The 19,696-nt window shown below is 33.1% G+C and overlaps 2 protein-coding genes across 7 annotated transcripts in view; both read left to right on the forward strand.

The window, feature by feature from the left end:
- LOC143225555 (sodium/potassium-transporting ATPase subunit beta-like) overlaps positions 1 to 3,746 on the forward strand; it is a 58,110-nt gene extending 54,364 nt beyond the window's left edge. For all 3 annotated transcript variants that reach the window (XM_076455215.1, XM_076455216.1, XM_076455217.1), the window contains one exon: positions 323 to 3,746. In XM_076455215.1, coding sequence (XP_076311330.1) covers positions 323 to 562 — 240 coding nt within the window. In that variant the 3' untranslated portion in view covers positions 563 to 3,746. The remainder of the gene's footprint in view (positions 1 to 322) is intronic.
- A 6,134-nt stretch (positions 3,747 to 9,880) lies between these two features.
- Positions 9,881 to 19,448, forward strand: LOC143225554 (uncharacterized). Of its 4 annotated transcripts, none has more exons than XM_076455210.1 (7): positions 9,881 to 10,324; positions 12,953 to 13,120; positions 13,720 to 13,848; positions 15,002 to 15,162; positions 15,800 to 15,898; positions 16,888 to 17,040; positions 17,225 to 19,448. In XM_076455210.1, exons 1-7 carry the CDS (start codon positions 10,168 to 10,170, stop codon positions 18,554 to 18,556), a joined length of 2,199 nt encoding a protein of 732 aa, XP_076311325.1. In that variant the 5' UTR covers positions 9,881 to 10,167; the 3' UTR covers positions 18,557 to 19,448. The 4 variants fall into 4 exon arrangements, with proteins under 4 accessions (XP_076311325.1, XP_076311327.1, XP_076311328.1 ...); XM_076455212.1 differs by having other exon boundaries at positions 15,827 to 15,898; XM_076455213.1 differs by lacking the exon at positions 15,800 to 15,898.
- The last annotated feature ends 248 nt before the right edge of the window (positions 19,449 to 19,696 follow it).

The raw sequence follows: 19,696 nt of genomic DNA on the forward strand, positions 1-19,696 counted from the left end.
CATGAAAATATGTTTATATGAAGAGAAGTTTGAAAACTATTTTCAATATTTGTTTTGTTTTAAACTTACAAAATTTGTTAAGTGTAACTTTTAGTGTGGTGAGATACTTTGATTGTGTTTGCAAAATGTAAACTGATCGTTTTAATTACTCTATTTTGTATGTCTCTCCCATTGTTTATAAAGTTGGCTTGAAAATCTACTGAATATTGTAATTAATATATTACCATGCAATATATTTATATATTAGTTTATATAGATGTTAATTTTAGACTTTTTGCTGTTGATAAAAATTTTGTTTTTCATTCTTTTTTTTCCCTTCCAGAATCCAGCTGATAAATCAAATATTGGGCCTATCAGTTACTACCCCTCCCAAGGCATTCCAAACTACTATTTTCCTTTCACCAACCAGCCCACTTATCTGACCCCTTTTGTCTTTGTCCACTTCCAGAATCCCACCACCAGTGTACTGATCAACATTGAGTGTAAAGCCTGGGCTGCCAACATCAAATATGATAAAAAGGAACGAATGGGAAGCGTTCATTTTGAATTACTGGTGGACTAATTTCTAGCAGTATTAATTATGTAGCCTAGACATTTCATTTTGATCCATGTATAACATGGTTCTCTCCAAACAATATTTTGTTTTACTTCCTGAATTACATTTAAACATTTTTGTTTATTTTTGTGTTTTATGTATATTTGTAGTTTCCTCATTCTTAGAAAATGTCATCCAGTATATTCACTTTTAAGCAGGGAGAATTCAGCATTTTTCTGATTTTAGAATTCTTATTACCAGTCTAAGAAAAAACTTAAAATAACTCTATGTGAACAGTTAATAAAGAACTTGTCCATTCATGCTTGATAAAAGGAATGTGAGAATTGCATCTTATCTAAAAATAAGCAGTAGTAATAAATCTGGTAAAAAGTCAGTTTGCTATTCTTATTTTTTTGCATTGAAATCAAATGTGCATTCTGAGTGTCTTGTTTTACCGAATTGTATACATTTAGTTAACTGTTATACAAGTTTTATTAAAAGCAACATACAATACAAATTGTATATAGGTAATATTAAATGCTATTCTGCCAACATCAATAAACGTTTGACACTGACTAATAAATCTATTTTACTCAGTTGTTTTTAAAAGAAAAAAAAAAAAGAAATGCCTTTTAATGAATGATAATAGTTGTCTGTTGGAAGACATAGTTGAAAGAGTTCTTCTCAAAGTCTAAAATATAGAAATGAGCATTTAAAACCTGCTTGCCATTTTCTTAAAACAGGAAATAAAACAAGGTTTACAATACCATTCCACCATATATGCACAATTAAATAAAAGTGTTGTTTAAATCTTTCCTTGTATAATTGTCCATCTTTAGGAGATAGACTACAAAGATCAGTCTTCTTATATGTGTATAGTTAGATAGGTATAGATATGAACAAGTGTCAAGCTAGTTCTGTACAGGTAGAAATGCAGTCAATTCCTACGTAACTAGTGATATTATTTGGTAACCTTTGTTATTCCCATGAGATTGTTATATGTGAAAAGTAGATATGTAGTTTCTTGTATAAGATTTAAAAATCGAAGTTAAATCAGAAACTTACAATCGAACATAATTTGTAGCAATATTATGTGTGGAAAACTGTCCTGAAATTTTCTAGAAAATAACTGATGGTTGAACTTCTGAAAAATGGAAAATTGGATTATAAGTTTTTGATCATGTTAATGATTTTAATGTCAAACATGTAATTGTCAAAAAATAACCAATTTTTCATATTAGTATTTAGTTTTACAGATTTTATTGAACATTATAGTGTTTTGTCAGTGTTTCATCTTGATTGTTAATTATGTAATTTAATTGCTTGTGTGTGTCAGTGTAAAATTCAAAGATAGAAATCTGCAAAAATGTGTACTAAAATGACTGTGTATCTAAATCCTAAGAAATACAAAACTAACAATGCATTGGTCTGCAATTGCAAACTATATTTTTATATTAGTGTTTAAATATGTGAAGTTCAACCTCCAAGACTAAGAATTTCTAACTTGAGTTTAACTGCAACTGATCACTAAATGATAGGTAACATCTTTGATATTGATTGATCTCTTCCTCCAATTAAGACTGATCATCTTGTAGTTGATTATAATCAGATAAAGACTGTAAATAACGCATGTTTTTATAGTTAAATAACTGCATTAATCTTCCATGTAATAAATTCAAAATGAATTTTGAGTATAACAAACGTATCTTTTCTTTCATTAAAAATATAGTCAAGTTCAGTTTTTTTTAAGCTTGAAGCAATTACATTTTTTTAAAGATTCAGGATTTTATAGATTGTCAAACAACTTGCATTAGGTAAAATGAGTTGAGATCTGGATTTTGAACTATATTAGCTTTCTTCAGCCTAACTATGTCAATGGGACTCAATTGTAAAGTGTTAAATGGTTATAGTGAAAAAAACCATTACACTAGATTGATTGACTTTTCCTAAAATCTTGTAAAGCTCCACTAAATGGCATTTCTTTTCACCCAGTCAGACTAATGAGAGTTAACAGAGCTTATAAATGCAACTGCATGGTTAGGGTACGTATTTTGCTAGGTAGTATGTATCACTTGTAACACGTGATAAGTCATTCAAGATAAATTTACTGGCGGCCTTACCTTGTGTAACTGAATATGTATACTACTAAGTAGTATTACTGGATGGATTAATTTGTAAAAATTCAATAGTGTTAATTGTTTCTAGAAGGTAAACTACTATCACTGGCAACCTTTTCCCTATTAAAATCTCCTCATGGTTTCTCAGCAATACGTCTGAGGACTTGTAATACAAGAAAATTAGGATATGATACTTGTGGTGGCTTTGGATAGCTTTGTCCTGAAAAACAAATTATTAAAAACTGAACATTTTTATAACATTAACATCTATTACTTTCTATAGTTTTACGTATTGTCATTTTAAGTACGAAGTATAATTTGGAAATATCAGGTAGAATTGAAAAATGCATAAGAGTAATTTGATGCCCAGGAAGTTGGCAATTAAAATCCGGAAACTTCAGTTAATTCCTATTGAAGATTAATGAAGAAATTTTGGGCTATAATTAAATATTCAAACGTAAGATAGTAAGATATCAGTGTATAGTGTACATAACTACAACACCTAATGTGCCCATCTATTCTTCTTATGACATATTTAAATGTTTTTCGCAGTTAAAATCAGATTGTACCCATTAGATTTCTAAAGCTTCAAACGCTGAATAAAGGTCATTTCGTAAAACTGTTTTATTTATAAAACTTAAGTGTACTTAAGTTTGACAGTATGATTTATTTAAATTGCAGTCGCAGAAGTGTTATTGTATTTTAATATGCTATGCATTTCTTTACGTCTATATGTAAGTTTTTCATATGTGGTTAAGAAAGTTAAGTTAATTTTGTTTTAGCTCCCTTTGCCTCTTTGTTATTCTTCAGTGGATATCTATTCTGACCAAGAGGAGCATACTGTGGAAATATTGCACATTGTGCTAGGATGTAAACAGCAGTATCCTTCAGTAGTCATTCAGGTGGTATTTATAGATTACGGATCTCACTAAGGTTGTATTGAAGCGGAACATCTGATTTAGTCACTCTAGAACTATATCTAGAAAGAGAAACAGCTTAAAGGGAGAATCTAGAAAAGCATCACTGTCATACCATAAAGCTAGATTACACACTGTGTTAAGTCTGGTAATAAAGATGATGTATTTTGTAATTCACTTTGTTTCCGGTCTCTCTATTTCAGTCAACATCATGACTCAGTTATTGAGAAACTTAGCATTACTTCGTAATCGGTATTTTGAGTAAATCTTTTATTCTTATGTGGATATATCTCATCACTTGATTGTTACCTAGGTTTTACCTGAATATACCATAGCACAACTCTTTACACTCGAAAACTTGTAAATATTAAAACAGCCAACTAAGGGGTATACAGCTTATAAAACAAATCTTCTAATATATTTTGAGGATGTTACTGCAAGATTTGGTTTACCTTGATTTTGAGAAAGCGTTTGATAAGGTGTATCATAAAAGATTTGTTACAAAAATTAAATCTGTGGATGTGGGGGATACGTTATTAAATTGAATATAAAATTGGCTGAAGATTATAAAGTAGTGTAATAATAAATTGAGTTAAATCTGAATGGATTTCAGTTACAAACGAGGTCTTAAAGCTCTGTGTTGGGTCCTCTGCTGTTTGGGATTTATATTAATGACATTGACTATGGAATAACCAACAGAATTTTAAATTTTGCAGATGATATTAAGATATTTTCATGGTTAAGTGTATAAAAGATGCTGCAGACTTGCAAAGAGTTTTAGATCATTTGATGCATTGGACAAATACGTGACAGATGATGTTTAACTACCCAAATTGTAAGGTGATGGATGTAGGTTTCCACAATTCAAATTACTGTTAGAATTTAAATGGGAATACGTTAAACGTTGTTATTGAAGAGAAGGGACTTGGTGGTGTGAATGAAAAATCACTCAAGTCAGCTAAACAAGGGTTTCCCAAATGCCGATTCTACCGGTCCATAATGTGTCTCGGCTATTTAAATAAATTACACTTGTTTACATTCTTTTTCAATATTTACTGATTAAAAACCACCTAAGGATTAGTTTATTTTTAATTTTAAAGAAATGGAAATTTGTATTTGCCTACGCACACTGTAATATATGTACAGACATTTTATTTGGAATGTCCGTGTCTCGAAATCTTTAATTTTATCTTCAGCGATTCCCAATTATCTAAACGAGGAATTGAAGCTACCAATAGGGCTAATAGGATTTTGGGTAAAATTTATAGAAATAATGAATACGAGACGAGGGATATTACTGTTTCACCCATATAGATTACTTATAAGGCCTTATTTATAGCAGTGTGTACAGTTTTGGGTTCCACTTTTCAAGAAGAATATTGAATTGTTGGAGAAGGTGCAGAAAAAAGTCACTAGGATGATACATGGAATGATGAGATTGTCCTATGAGGAAAGACTAAAATCTCAAACTCTTGAGGGAGAAGGGCCAGAGGAAATTTGATTGAGGTGTTTAAAAATATTAAAGATATTTATATCGTAGATCTATCGAACTATTTTTGCGTTTAGAACTGACAATAATAGAACAAGGGGTTATAAAATCAAATTTTCGAAGCGTAAGAGTTGTCTTTAGCTTAAATAATTTTTTGTTTGACAAACAGGGTGGTTGATTTAGGAATGAGCTGTCTTCAAGGGTGGTAGAGGCAGAAAATTATCCGAGTTCAAGGAAAGATTGAGTGAATACATGAGTAGTAAGGGGTGATTATAACTGGGAGCTAGAATGAATCTTCTTGATGGGCTAATAAACCTCTTTTTGTCCCTTTAAGATTTTATAAACTTAAATAGTTGTTAAAGCAGTGACTAGTTAATTATTTACTTAAAGAAATACTTGATATTTGAAAATTAATAGCATTTATGGTCATTTCGGTTCATTGCTCCGAACCCCTTATTTTTAAAGGTGGGCTAGGTCTTTTTCTACTGCTTTAATTTACGTTACCGTTTTGCTTTGCCAAACTCTGACCGGCTTATTACTGCATGTGCTACATATTTTTTTCGCTACCGGGAAAATCCGCGTACAGGAAACAAAAATTTTGAAACTTCCTCGAGAGTTAGTAAATAAAATTTTCGCCGAAAACTCGCTAGCAGAATAGGAATCCAGGGAACATCTACCTACTGATAAATTGTCGTAACAACATGTTTATATATTTACCGAGCAGCAAACCCAGAACATATATAGTTACTAATCAGGAAGTTCATTTTGAAAATGAAATCACTTTTCTTTTCCCAACTCTCATGCACATACGTTATCTTTCATTAATATTTTCAAAGTTGCGTAAGTTGGTGATAAAAAACATTTGTTCTCTGTAAGAAGCGCGTTTCGACTAATGGGCTTAATGAGAGAAAAGATAATTTTATTTTTAGCTACAGCAAGTCGCATGCCTTCCCCTCAGTGGGGCCCAGCATGGCCAGGTGGTTAAAGCACACGACTCGTAATCTGAGGATCGTGAGTTCGAATCCCCGTCACACCAAACATGCTCGCCCTTTCAGCCGTAGGGGCATAATAATGAGACGGTCAAGGCCACTGTTTGTTGATAAAAGAGTAGCCCAAGAGTTGGTGGTGGGCGGTGATGACTCGCTGCCTTCACTCTAGTCTTATACTGCTAAATTAGGAACGGTTAGCGTAAATAGACCTCATGTAGCTTTGCGCGAACTTCATAAATCAATCAGACCGAACCAATCCTCTCAGTGGCTTGTCAGAGGGTTTATAACGCTAAACATAGGGTTTCAATACCTGTAGTGGGTACATCATAAATGGCTCATTGTGTAGTTTTGTATTTAAGAAGAAACAAAAGTTGCGCACAATCGATGCATCTTTGTATGTATACTAGAAAGTGATATAGAGAAGGAAATTAGCAAATTGTGAAACAAGGGGTATAAATACAATTTCCTACATATAATAGAAAAATAATGTCAGTATCGTACTGTGGTGATAAAATCGTTTCATGATATGATAGAAGGTATAAAACTATATTTGAACTTTGCAATATGTATGTATGTTTATCTATCTGTGATCATTATTGGAGTTTAGGTTTTATACTATTTTCCCCCTTGCTAGATGGTAATGATTTATTGTGAAAATTGTTATAATTATTACATGAGGGCCAGAGTATCCCGCACTTACTCTGACCCCTTTCAGAGCAATGTCCACGTATGTAAATTCAGTAATATTTATATGAATAAGCACATTTTTATTGCTAAGTTTTCTGTATAACGAATAGCTCCAATTGTATGTATTCATATTTTCATCAGCAGATAGTCCAGTGTGGCTTTGTTATAAAGAGACATACACACATTTGCATTAGTTTTGCTTACTCCTCGACAGTATTACACATAAATACCATATTAATACTTGCATTTAATAGGTGAGAGGTACATAGGCCTATCTTCATCATGTATGCTGGAACGATCTAATTCGCATAGTAGATCATTTTTATACCAGTTTTGCGCGAAATAATTTAGCGAATTATTAAAGAGTATACCGGAGAGTTTTTCTTAGTTTTCATAAATACTGACGAGGTAGCTCTGGGTACTTCGAATATTACCGTTAGTGTTGAGTTTTGTGTTGTTTATAATTTGTTAATAAATATCGGTGCTCTATTTATCCATGTTGGGCAGACATATTAAATTACTTGTCTTGTATCAAGCCATATGTTTGTAGATATTGATTATGTTGTCTACTGTAGTTCAGTAAGTTTTACTGCTAGCATAACGTGAGCGTTGCCTTTTTTTGTGATAATGTTGTTAACCCACATTAATTTATAATCTTAGATTAAACTTAAAAATACGGCTGAAGGTGCTGTCTGGAGAAATGTTCCATTCGTGTACAGTTTAGGTGGATCATTTCCTGTTTATACGTTTTTCAAATACTACCAGTTGATTTCTGGAAAATATGTATCTTAATTCTGTGTTTTGAGGAAAATTCCTCAGTACTAATTAAATTAGACTGTTAATGTGTTACTGCTGTTGAGGTGAGGGTGTATTTCTGAAGACTGCAATTTTATTGGCAAATTGTGAGAAATATCTTTTATTTGGTTCTTTTGGGGGCAATGTTGCTAACGTACATAGTGAGTAGGATAAGACTAATCACTCCTCCTTGAGGAGCATCTGCTTCTGAAGCAAATGACTCCGAGAGGCTCCTCCTAGTTAATGTAGAAAGTAAGTTAGCCAACGAATAATTCCACGTGGCAGTTTCATTTCTGACCTACGGAACCCTAGACCATTATGCCAGACAGTATCGAATGCATTCTAAATATCGAGAAAGCATACAACAGTACGTTATTTTCTAATAAATCATCAGTGATTAATTTGATTAGTCTAACTAAATAGTCTGTAGTTTGTCAAAATTTTCTAGATCCATTTTGAATTTCTGGTAATTTTGAAGTCGTTTCCAAGGGTGTGAAGAGTCTATAGCTAATTATGTGTTCTAAAATATTTCCTATGCAGCTGGTCACGCTGACTGGGCAGAAGCTGTTCGATTTATTCGCTGGCTTTTCTTCTTTGTGGAACATTAAGACGATCGCTTGTCAGGTATTCAAACAATCTTTGACTGCCTCGTTTGAAAAGGCTAACCTGAATGCAGTCTTCACCTGAAGATGTGTTTTTTGTTGCTCTGATTGTTTGTATAACGTCTATTACTGTTATTATTTTTGGCAGTTAATACGCTGTCTAATTATTATTTCTATCATATTCTATTTGTTAAGTTTATATTAACTGGGAATTGTGGTGTGTACATCTTTTTGTTTCTTGTTATACACTTATTTACCTTGTAAAAGGCCCGGCATGGCCAGGTGGTTAAGACACTCGACTCGTAATCTGAGGGTTGCGAGTTCGAATCCCTGTCCCACCAAACATGCTCGCCCTTTCCGCCGTGGGGGCGTTATGATATAACTGTCAATCCCACTATTCGTTGGTAAAAGAGTTGGCAGGGGATGGTGATGACTAGCTGCCTTCCCTCTAGTCTTACATTGCTAAATTAGGGACAGCTATCTCAGATAGACCTCGTGTAGCTTTGCGCGAAATTCAAAATAAACCAAACCAAACCTTGTAAAAAAATTGTTTTTCGTGTCTTGTTCATGGTAAATCCGGAAGGTACATTGCTGTTGTTCTTTAAATGGTTCTGCCTTATCTTTGTTTATGTATACTGTGATGTTTTGAGTTACTAGTAGCGGATATGTGCGCGTTGAATTTCCTGTATTTGTGAAGCGTTTCAAATAAGTCTAAAACTGTTTTAGATCTTTCTCTCCTTTTTTTTTTTTGTTGTAACAAACAACTATCCAGTTATGTTGTTTAAGTATTTGTACCTGTGTTCTGATTTTGTTCCTGGGTATATTTATTTATGCTTTAATTATTGGCTATGTACTGGTGAAATTCGTTTTAAAGTCTGTTTATGAGGCAGTTGCGCTGTACTAAAGAGTCCATAAAGTATTAACCTGAATGTGTTGGAAATCATAACAAATCAATTGATCAAATAATAAAATTGATAATTTCATCATTTCTGAATTTTCATGTTCAAGAAAACCTAAAAAGAGAGTTGATACCTTGTTATGAGAAAAAGTTACCAGTCAATAGAGGTCTTGTAACTGTTTTGTGTATTTGTTTAATGTTGTCTTGTGTAGAATAAAAGTATTGTAAAAATATAGTTCTCTCTGAATTGTTTTTTTTTTTTCGGATAAAAAATCCATAAACGTTTTGGCTCGTGTTGCCCAAAGATACCTCAATTTTGGCACAGGTTTTTTCTATTGATCTTTTTAAAACATCTCAACCATATCTGGTGTTCTTTGTTTGTTCATTTCATTAAATAAATGTGCCTCTCATAGCCCAGCAAGAAAGTTTATAGCACTGAAAATCGGGTTTCGATACCCGATGTTTCCAGAGAACTGTCAATCCATTATGTGGCTTTATGTCTAAAAATAATTAAAAAGAACTAAGGATGTTTGAGTTTTAGAGAAATATTACATTGTTCAAGCGAAATGTTATCACAGTTTTGTATTGTAATAAATGATATGATATGTTAGTTATTGTCATGCTAAGACAAAGAAGCTACTGTTATATAAATCTTTAGTTAACGCTGATTATGATAAAGGTATAAAAGCCATTACTTTAGTGAATGCATTTTATGTTTAATGCTGTGGTTTCGTGATCAGAATATTGTATGGGTAGATACGCCCATCCTCCTCGGTACTTTTCAGGTTACGTAACATCCGTTTCTGTGAAAAGAAAAGAATATAAAAATTGTTTAAACGTTAAAGTCAGTTGTCTACAAGAATAAGATAAGTAGAAAAAAACCGAGAGAAAATCATGCGATTAGTTAGACAACTGGAAGAAACATAACAGGAAAGGAATACGGGAAGTGTTTACTGATTATAATAATACACTATTCGAAACAGTTAAGAGATAATCAAAGTTTTCAACATTCTGTAACTAAGACGAGGCGCGTGCACTTTATTAAGCAGCTCTAGCTTCATGAACTATTAATTTTATTTTAAAAGGGATATGTAATAACATTTCAGTTGAAATATATTTTGTATTCTAGTTGTTAAAAATGCATTCGAAAAAGTATAGAGTAACAGATGTGTACTATAAAAGTGACAACAAAACCAGTTCTAGTACTTCTACTGCACTTGATGGTAAGAGTAGCAAACAACTGACACCAGAAGGCACTAGTTTCTTGTCCGCCAAGTGGAACACGTTTCTACCGTGTAAGATTTATTTTTGCTATTAATTTTAAGGATTCAACACTTTTGTAGACTGTTAAAACAGTTAAACTGTAAAATACAATTTGTTAAATAACAAGTATGATTCTATATTTGTGAAATTCAAACCTACTACATCTAAAATTGAAATTTGTTTTCCTATATTTTTCATCCTACAACTCAAACAGACCCGACTAGCTATCAGAAAACTGTTTAAACCCCTACTAGTTTTAAACATCTATATCAGGTTTTTACTGACTCTGTTCCACTCTGAGAGAAAATAATTATAACATTTCAGTAAATAATCCTTCTTCCGGCTTCGACTTATGCAAGCTAACATCCTCTGTGTATTTTCTTTTATTGCTATTCTGTTAATTAACATGTCATAGGGCCCGGTATGGCCAAGTGTGTTAAAGCGTGCGCCTCGTAATCGGAGGGTCGTGGGTTCGCATTCCGGTCGCTCCATACATGCTCGCCCTTTCAGCCGTGGGGCGTTATAATGTGACGATCAATCCCGCTATTCGTTGGTAAAAGAGTAGCCCAAGAGTTTGCGATGGGTGGTGATGACTAGCTGCCGCCTTCCCTCTAGTCTTACACTGCTAAATTAGGAACGGCTAGCACAGATAGCCCTCGAGTAGCTTTGAGCGAAATTCCAAAACAAACAAACATGTCATATTTTGTGACTCCTACCTAATCCATTTTCTTACTTTTCGACCCACCATTTAATAAAGAATGTCTTCTTCATTTTACTAAAGTATATTTGATTTTGCTATTATTATTCTATGACAAAAGGTTTATGAGAGTTATACTAAAATTTATATAATACATTTTTTCTTATCACCAAACTTAACATCGTCTTTCTTTTCGGTCTTGTTGCTTTTAAATTATTTCGTTCTCTGTCGTTAAGTTTACCATGTCTATAAACTGACTTGTCTTATGTTTTAAACCTAACAATGTTTTATCTGATCTGATAACAACAATATCAATATTGTCAACAAGCTCTTTTAAGGCAGAAAGTTCGTTAAGAGTGTGTGTGTTTTCTAATAGTAAAGCCACATCGAGCTCTCTGCTGAGCCCACTAATGGGAATCCAACCCCCTGATTATAGAGTTGTAAATCCGTAGACTTACCGCTGTACTAGCGGGGGGGGGGGGTGTTAAGAGATGAGAAAGGAGCAGAGTTTATGAGAGCTACAGTAAAACGATAAAAAACATATTTAAATTTATTTTTTCACTTTTATTTAATAAGGCTTTCCATACTTTGAGGTTGTTTATGCAGGATTTGTTTTAGAGCAAAGCCACATTAGGCTATCTGCTGGGTTCACTGAGGGGACCCAAACTCTGGATTTTCTGTAAGTCAGTAAATTTACTGCCTTCCCGCCGAGATACACATTCGAACAGAAAAAAATTAGCTAGCGAAATTTAGTTTATGAATAGATAAACAACAGTCCAGAACCTTTATCTATTGCAGTTTAGCATATACACTTAGTTTAACATCGCCAAAGGTAAAAATAAATGTTTTCGACAAGTTTATATTAGGAGATACTTAAAATTTTACATTTTCAACGTTTTAAAGTGTTTTAGTGTTGAGGCAATTAATCATATTTAGAAGTTTTAAAGTTGAGTAGTAATTTTAGTGTTAAGGCGGTTAATCAAATTTAGAAGATGGTTGTAGTCAATTTCCTTATTTAACATCGATAGAAATCAGCTGCGTAGTTAGTTGTCTTTTACGACGATGTTTTATCTTCAATCCGGTTTTAACATGAATGGATAGCAGGAGATTCTTGCACATAATAGTAAATAGTTTTAACATGAATGGAAAGCAGGAGACTCTTGCATACAACAGTAAATAGTTTAAACATGAATGGATAGTAGGAGACTTGCATTTATTTGTTTGTTTTTTGAATTTCGCACAAAGCTACTCGAGGGCTATCTGTGCTAGCCGTCCCTAATTTTGCAGTGTAAGACTAGAGGGAAGGCAGCTAGTCATCACCACCCACCGCCAACTCTTGGGCTACTCTTTTACCAACGAATAGTGGGATTGACCGTAACATTGTAACGCCCCCACGGCTAAAAGGGCGAGCATGTTTGGCGCGACGGGGATGCGAACCCGCGACCCTCGGATTACGAGTCGCACGCCTTAACGCGCTTGGCCATGCCGGGCCAACTTGCATATAACAGTAAATAGTTTTAACATGAATGGATAGCAGGAGACTCTTGCATATAACAGTAAATAGTTTTCAAGTTCAGAAATTTCTACCTTAAAAGAGCTTGCTAACAACATTGGCAATATTTCTTTTTGTTGCCACCACCTCGATTACCACTTAATTACACAACTGTGGCTCAGCGGCTAGCCTGATGCTCTTTTCTACGCTGAAGTATATTAGCGGTGTGTGGTTTTATGTTAAACAATAAACAAATAGATATTCATGTTGATTATATATTTTACACTTATCTTGTTTTATTCATTACACCTCAATATTGCTCAAATTAGAAGAGAAAAATGTAGAAGTGTCATCTTATGAAACTTAATAAAAAATTCGAAATTAAATTTTTCTATGAGATAATTCTTATTACATCCATCTTGACCAAAAAAATCAATCAGTGTGTTATCTCTAATATTTTTAACTTTTCAGGGTCATGCTGTGTACTTTTAGGGCTTTGTGCCTTAGCTTTTATCCTGAGTATGTGGTTAGTGGGAAGATATTCGTCTTTGGGACAAAATTCATTTTACAAAAATACATTGAAGATCGGACAAACAGGTCATTTTCGTAACGATCCTTACCCAGGAGCACGCACTTTGGGTATGCCAGCATACTTAGTAAAAATAAAATTTTATTTCAAAAATAAATATTAACTATGTGTTTTCTACATTTTAAATTATTCTTTTATCGTAACACAACACGTTTCTGAAATAAAAATAAAGGCCTATATGATTGAAAAAAATCGTTTTGGTGATTTTAAGACAAAAATCGCCATTACCATCAGAGCAAAAAGACGTTTTGATTACTTTAAAGACAATGTTTCCTTTCTCAAAGGAAAATAGTTCTTAGTAATTTGGAGTGAAAACCAGTAAAATTGTTTTGATATCTTTCAGACGTAAAAAAATACTGAAGAGAATTAAGAATTTACTGCTTTTAAAGAAGCAATTATTTAAAAAGTAATCTGAAAGATATGAAAGAAAACATTACAAAAAAGAAGTTCGAAGTTCATAACTACAGTCCTAAAAACATTATTTATTTGAGAATAAGTGATAAACATAAAAGATATCTTTCATATCTTTAAATGACTTCTGAGAAATTCGGTATGTGTGATATAACGTTGTTGTAATAGGTATTCAGCCTGTTAGAACTATCATGTGATTTCAGTTCCAATGAAAATGAACCTCTTTCCTTTTGGTTAGGAAAACTTGTGGTTTACCCTCATCAGGAAAGTAGAGGTGATAAAAATTCCAATAATCACTACATAATTTCCCTTGACAAAGAGAGAAGCATCAAAGAAAATGTGGACATTATGAGGAGAATATTAAATGGTAAGATCGACTTCATTCACCAATATTCTAATTAAACATTAATTAACATGTCACTATATGTTGTATTTAGGCACATTTATTATTTTATCTATATCAATAACATAAAACTCGATATTATTCTTCCTAACTCGTGTACTATACTATTCAATATCCTTTTTGTTATTTTATAGGCTTTCATAAATTTGCTCCATAATTGGATAAAAAAACTTCACAAACATCCAATAGTGTTAATGAAATAAAGTTTATTGATTCTTTTGTTTTCAATTTGATCAAGATTTTTACAGACTGATTCAATATTTTTCAAAGAATCTCACAGTTTTAACTTAATGATTTTTTAAAGAAGTTCACAGATCAGTATCACTACTTGATAAAGATCTTCGCAGATCAGTGTCATTATTTGAAAATAATTTAACAGGCCCTATTTGTAACTTCAGTTGGTAAATGTCCACTTCGTAATTTTATAAATAACTTTAATGCCGTACTTCATGATTTCATAAAAAAAAAACTGCCCCCAGTGGTACAGTTGTGTGTCTGCGGACTCACCGCGAAAAACCGGGTTTCGACCGTGGTGAGCAGAGCTCAGATTGCCCATTGTGTAGCTTTGTGCTTAATTCTAAACAAACAAACATAAAAAAATTAATGACCAAACTTACGAGCTGAAAACAGAATTTATAAAACCAATAACAAATATTATAAGGAATTCAACTGTTCATATTTAACCGTACTCATTTTAAATTAAATTGATTCATTGACATTGCTACAAACATACAATTCAAATCCACCTAAATAATTGGTGGGCTACTTACAAATTATTTTTTTGTGAAATCACTTCTGGAAATTGGCATTCACATTACAGAAGAAAAACTTTGCAGTTTGTTATTGTTTGTTTTTTTGTTTGTTTCTTATAAAGCACAAAGCTACACAAAGAGCTATTTGTGCTCTGCTCACCACTGATTTGGACACTCGATTTTCAGTAGTATAAGTCCACAAACATGCCACTGGAGGGAAACTTTGCAGGTAAAAATATTATTATTTTTTAATTTAGATTTGGAAAGGATTTTGTTGAGATGATATCCAAACAAACTCGGAATAAATTAATTAAAATGCATATATAATTAACTGAAGAGAGTTTTTCTTCATAATGATTTAACAGATTACCCAGAACAAGGAGCACGTCATGGTGGCCATCCAGGATCATCTATATCTAAAACAACTCTAGTTAGTGATAATTGTACCATACTAAAGAACTATGGTTACGACACTAATGGTCACGTTATTAGTCCATGCATTGTGCTTGGGTTCGAGAAAGAAAAGGTAAATGTATTTACTTCAGGTAAAATCGTGTTTTCTTGTCTGTTTTAAACTATTAAAGTGTTCTTTACTGTAATATGCTGAGTTTTTATGTTTTATTTGACAAATTTGGATAGTAATAAGCAGGGAATTTTAAAAACGTGATCTCTAGTCTACCTGATGAATGTAAAACGAAATGGAATCACATTTAAAGAAACATGGATGAAAATTCAAAAACAAATAGTAATTTAACGTTTGAACGCTTAACATTGCTGTTGACCGCAATAGTACATAGAATTAAATCATCATGTAGTAACAGTTTATTTGTTTGTTTTTTGAATTTCGCGCAAAGCTACACGAGGGCTATCTGCGCTAGCCGTCCCTAATATAGCAGTGTAAGACTAGAGAGAAGGCAGCTAGTCATCACCACCCACCCCACCGTCAACTCTTGAACTAATCTTTTATCAACGAATAGTGGGATTGACCGTAACATTATAACGCCCCCACGGCTGAAAGGGCGAGCATGTTTGGTGCGACGGGGATTCGAACCCGCGAACCTCAGATTACGAGTTGCAGTAACAGAACATTAACATAAATTTTTAACTTTTGTTACCACATAGTTAAATATGAAAATTTAGAATATTTTCTTTGTAATAACCAGGATACGTCTATATATTTGTTGGAACAGGGCAACGGAATCCAAGATGATGCTACTGTAAGGGAAAAGATTCCTTTTGCAAACATCACATGCAAAGCCAAGGTACAGAGTGAATTTTCTTTAGTACAAAATAATTCCTTCTTATCTTTTAAACAAGCATCACAAAGTTGAGTACGTTACATTAAGATGATTTTCAATAAGTAAATCAATAAGTCGCATGACAACCACAGTATGTATAAATACATTTTACGTTACTTGGCATTTGTTACTTAAGGCACTAACATTTGATTGCTTCTGCAAAGGATATGCAACAGTCATTTTCGCTGCAAAATATTCAGACACTGAGATCATAAAAATGTATACAGATTGAGAATTTAGAGTTTTCAAGATGCGAATGTTCCTTGCAGTTAATGACATTGGAAAATAAAAGATTGGTGGATTAATTTAGGATACCAGGACCGTCCAGAAAAAGGTCTACCACTTATTGTAGTCCTCTTTCTAGATATTCCTGATGGTAAACAAAATGCAGCGTCTTATAACAGCTGAGAATTCACGAACATAGAGGTCAGTCTATATGCCCCAACATAGTCAAGAAGGACCTCCATCTGGAAAAGTGTCATTAGTAGCATGCACAGAGGCTGCATCCATGACGTGTTTGTTAAACCACCGCATACCTCAAGTAGTTGGATAATGAAACGAGCATTCATGATATTCTATATAACATAAAGACATACCAATTACATTGCCATGCAACACCTATGGATTTCTGAACATTCGTACGTTTCAAAACGAGCATTGGAAAACTATCGAGTGCGTACAAAAGACAGATTATTAAAGGCCAGCTGTAACACAGGATATGATCGGACATGGCAATGAATTGTTATGACGTGGTGAGGCTCCAAAATCGTTTTAATATAGCGTACTTAACCTCTGTGTAATAAGTAATGAACAGCTACAATTTAATAATCACACATGCTATATTGGTGAAATCTTATTGCAGTTTTAAATTGATAGAACGCCGTCTATATTTATGTGTTTAAATATTCACAGACACACACTCATTTATATATATTTTTTTAATTTTATATCAGAATCATTTCGAGAAGACAAAATTTCGAAAACTTGAAATATACCGCAGAACAGGATTTTCAACCAAGACTACGACTGGAAAGTACGTTAGATTTCTTGTGATGGTCCAACTGTTAGAGCTACAGCGAGGAAGTAATGTAACAGTGAATTGTTGGGTAATTATCTTTAACAATACTGTTAATTATTGGTGAATTACTGCATAACTGTAAAACAGTCGCCATTTTTTATTCTTATCATTAATTGAAAGTGTTCTATTTCTTTGAAAAACTGTTAAAATTATTCACATTGGCTATCCATTAAATTTAAAAAAATTAACACGATATTGTCATATATCTTCAGGCTCAAAACACACCCAAGAACGTTCTGACAAATGAAAACAAAGTTGAAATATTTTTCTCTTTTCACGGAAAAAACGATTCCCGACCACCGATGAGCGAAAGCACCATTTACGATTACGAAAGCACGAGCCAGAAAGCAAAAACCACCCTAAATAATACAGTAGAATGGAGTTTTAACGAAACAACAAGAGCCGTTACATCTGATACCATAACAACAGATTACAGTCATCGGTCTAATCAAACGGAAATCTTAACTCTGGGTAAACTAACAACAGATCAGAATATTCTGTTTAACCAAACAAATAAACAATCAATAGATATGACCATATCAACAAATTGGACCTCTGATCACACAACAGAAATTGCAACAAATGTGGACGTATCGAAAAGGTTGACATCTGATCAAACAGCAGAAACTGCAACAAATGTGAACGTATCAAAAAGTTGGACTTTTGATTACACAACAGAAACCGCAACAAATGTGAACGTATCTAAAAGTTGGACTTCTGATCTCACAACAGAAACCGTAAAAGAAGTGATAGTAAATGCAACAACAAGTGGGGGATTTGGTCAGACATCAGACACATTACCAAATATAAACACGTCTACAGATTGGACTTCTGATTACACAACAGAAACCGGAGCAAGTGTGAATGTATCAGCAACTTGGAAATCTAATCAGACAAAAGAAACCGTGACAGATATGAACTTATCAGCAAAGTGGAGCTCTGATCACACAACAGAAACCACAACAGATGTGAGTACGTCAACAGATTTGATTTCTGATCACACAACAGATAACAAAAAAGATGTGAACGTAACGACAACTTGGAGCTCTGATCAGACAAAAGAAACCACAACAGATGTGAATACGTCAACAGATTTGATTTCTGATCACACAACAGATAGCAAAAATGATGTGAACGTGATGACAACTTTGAGCTCTGATCAGGCAACAGAAACTGCAACAGATGTGAACTCCGCAACAGATTGGATTTCCGATCACACAACAGATACAGAAAAAGACGTGAACGTAAAGACAAGTTGGACCTCTCATCAAGCAACAGAAACCGCAACAAACGTTAACGTATCGACAAATCAGACGACACAAACTGTAACAGATGTAACAGAGAAAACCAAAACCGGAATTGAGTTTATTTCTACATTTAAAAATATCACGAACTTTTCAACGAATTCCGAAACTCCTACTACAGACAATTCAATTAATACAGGAATGTCAACTTTGATTTCGCACCCAAATCAGAGTACAAGTCCTGGCACAGCAGATTTGGCAAATGACGACATTTTTGGAGGTTTTAATAATGTTAACTAGCGCAGTTTGTTGCACACGATAATCTGGTGCATGTAAATAGATTGTAATTGTTTTTATTCTTTCATCATTAGTGTTCCATTTTGAAATAGATTATTCTGTTTCATGCCAGATTTACTTTGGAATAATATAAATATTAGTAAGATGTTATTTTTCTAACTACTTTGTTAAACTGTTTATAAAATTCGATATATCTTTCCAGTACTTATCCTAAAATACTTTACTATAAAAATTATATCACATATAATCTCTAATATAAAGTTCAGAAAACAATGTTGTGAGTTTAATTACTGACTTGTTAATTTTCACATACTTATAACTGCATAAGCAAAGAAAAATAAGGATTTAATAACCATATCCAATACGAGCATAGATACTTATCCAGTTATCTTATAACAACCGTTACTTACTTGTTAAGAGCTTCCTCTATTTGAACCTCACAGTCCATAAACACATAAATAACATGCAAAGGCGATGGTTCCAGTCTGTTTATATGAACTGTTCCTTCATAACTTAGCTGCGTTTTTAAATGATTTCTAATAATCTGAAATGCTTAACTGAAGATGCTGTGAGCTAATTACTTATAACTTTAAATGTTTAACCAAGAAGCCTTAGGAGCTCTCCTGATTCAATCCTAGAAACTATAAGTGCTCAGTCAAAAACTATCTTTATTTTATAAATAAGACTTAAATGTCTGATAACAGCGTGGTGTTGATGTGAGCATCTCTTTATTTCGAACTTTTGTTTTTAAAAAGTATAATAATTTTGAAATAATCCTGAAGTACATTTTCTGTGTTTTGCAAAGTATGATTAATTAGATTAACAGACAGTTATGGAGTTATTTTGAGATCAAATTTTGTCATAAAGGAAAATTAAAAATATATCAAATATAATATATTACGTCATATAGCGTGCTATTTATTATAAGGTTTATAAAGTCTTTTGCAGAAATGTAAAGTATTTGTCTATGTACATACTCAGAAGTTATGGAATTTTTTAAGTTTAAAAGTTCTAGTTGTTATTATTTGTTTTCGTAGGACGTTTCGTAACCTTAACAGTCTTCCTGTGTTTTGGGTTTTTGGCACTAAACAGTTTGCTTCACAATATTAAATACTTTCGCCTAATTTTTCCAGGTACAACTAA

The sequence above is a fragment of the Tachypleus tridentatus genome, chromosome 9 (genome assembly GCF_004210375.1).
Source record: "Tachypleus tridentatus isolate NWPU-2018 chromosome 9, ASM421037v1, whole genome shotgun sequence".
Classification (NCBI taxonomy): Eukaryota; Metazoa; Arthropoda; class Merostomata; order Xiphosura; family Limulidae; genus Tachypleus; species Tachypleus tridentatus.

Bases quoted from the DNA above. Each gene is read 5' to 3' on its own strand.
- LOC143225554 (XM_076455210.1), top strand. From the start codon at position 10,168: ATGCATTCGAAAAAGTATAGAGTAACAGATGTGTACTATAAAAGTGAC. The intron at 13,121-13,719 runs GTATGCCAGCAT...CCTTTTGGTTAG, and splicing joins CCCAGGAGCACGCACTTTGG to GAAAACTTGTGGTTTACCCT. The intron at 17,041-17,224 runs GTAATTATCTTT...ATATATCTTCAG, and splicing joins ATGTAACAGTGAATTGTTGG to GCTCAAAACACACCCAAGAA.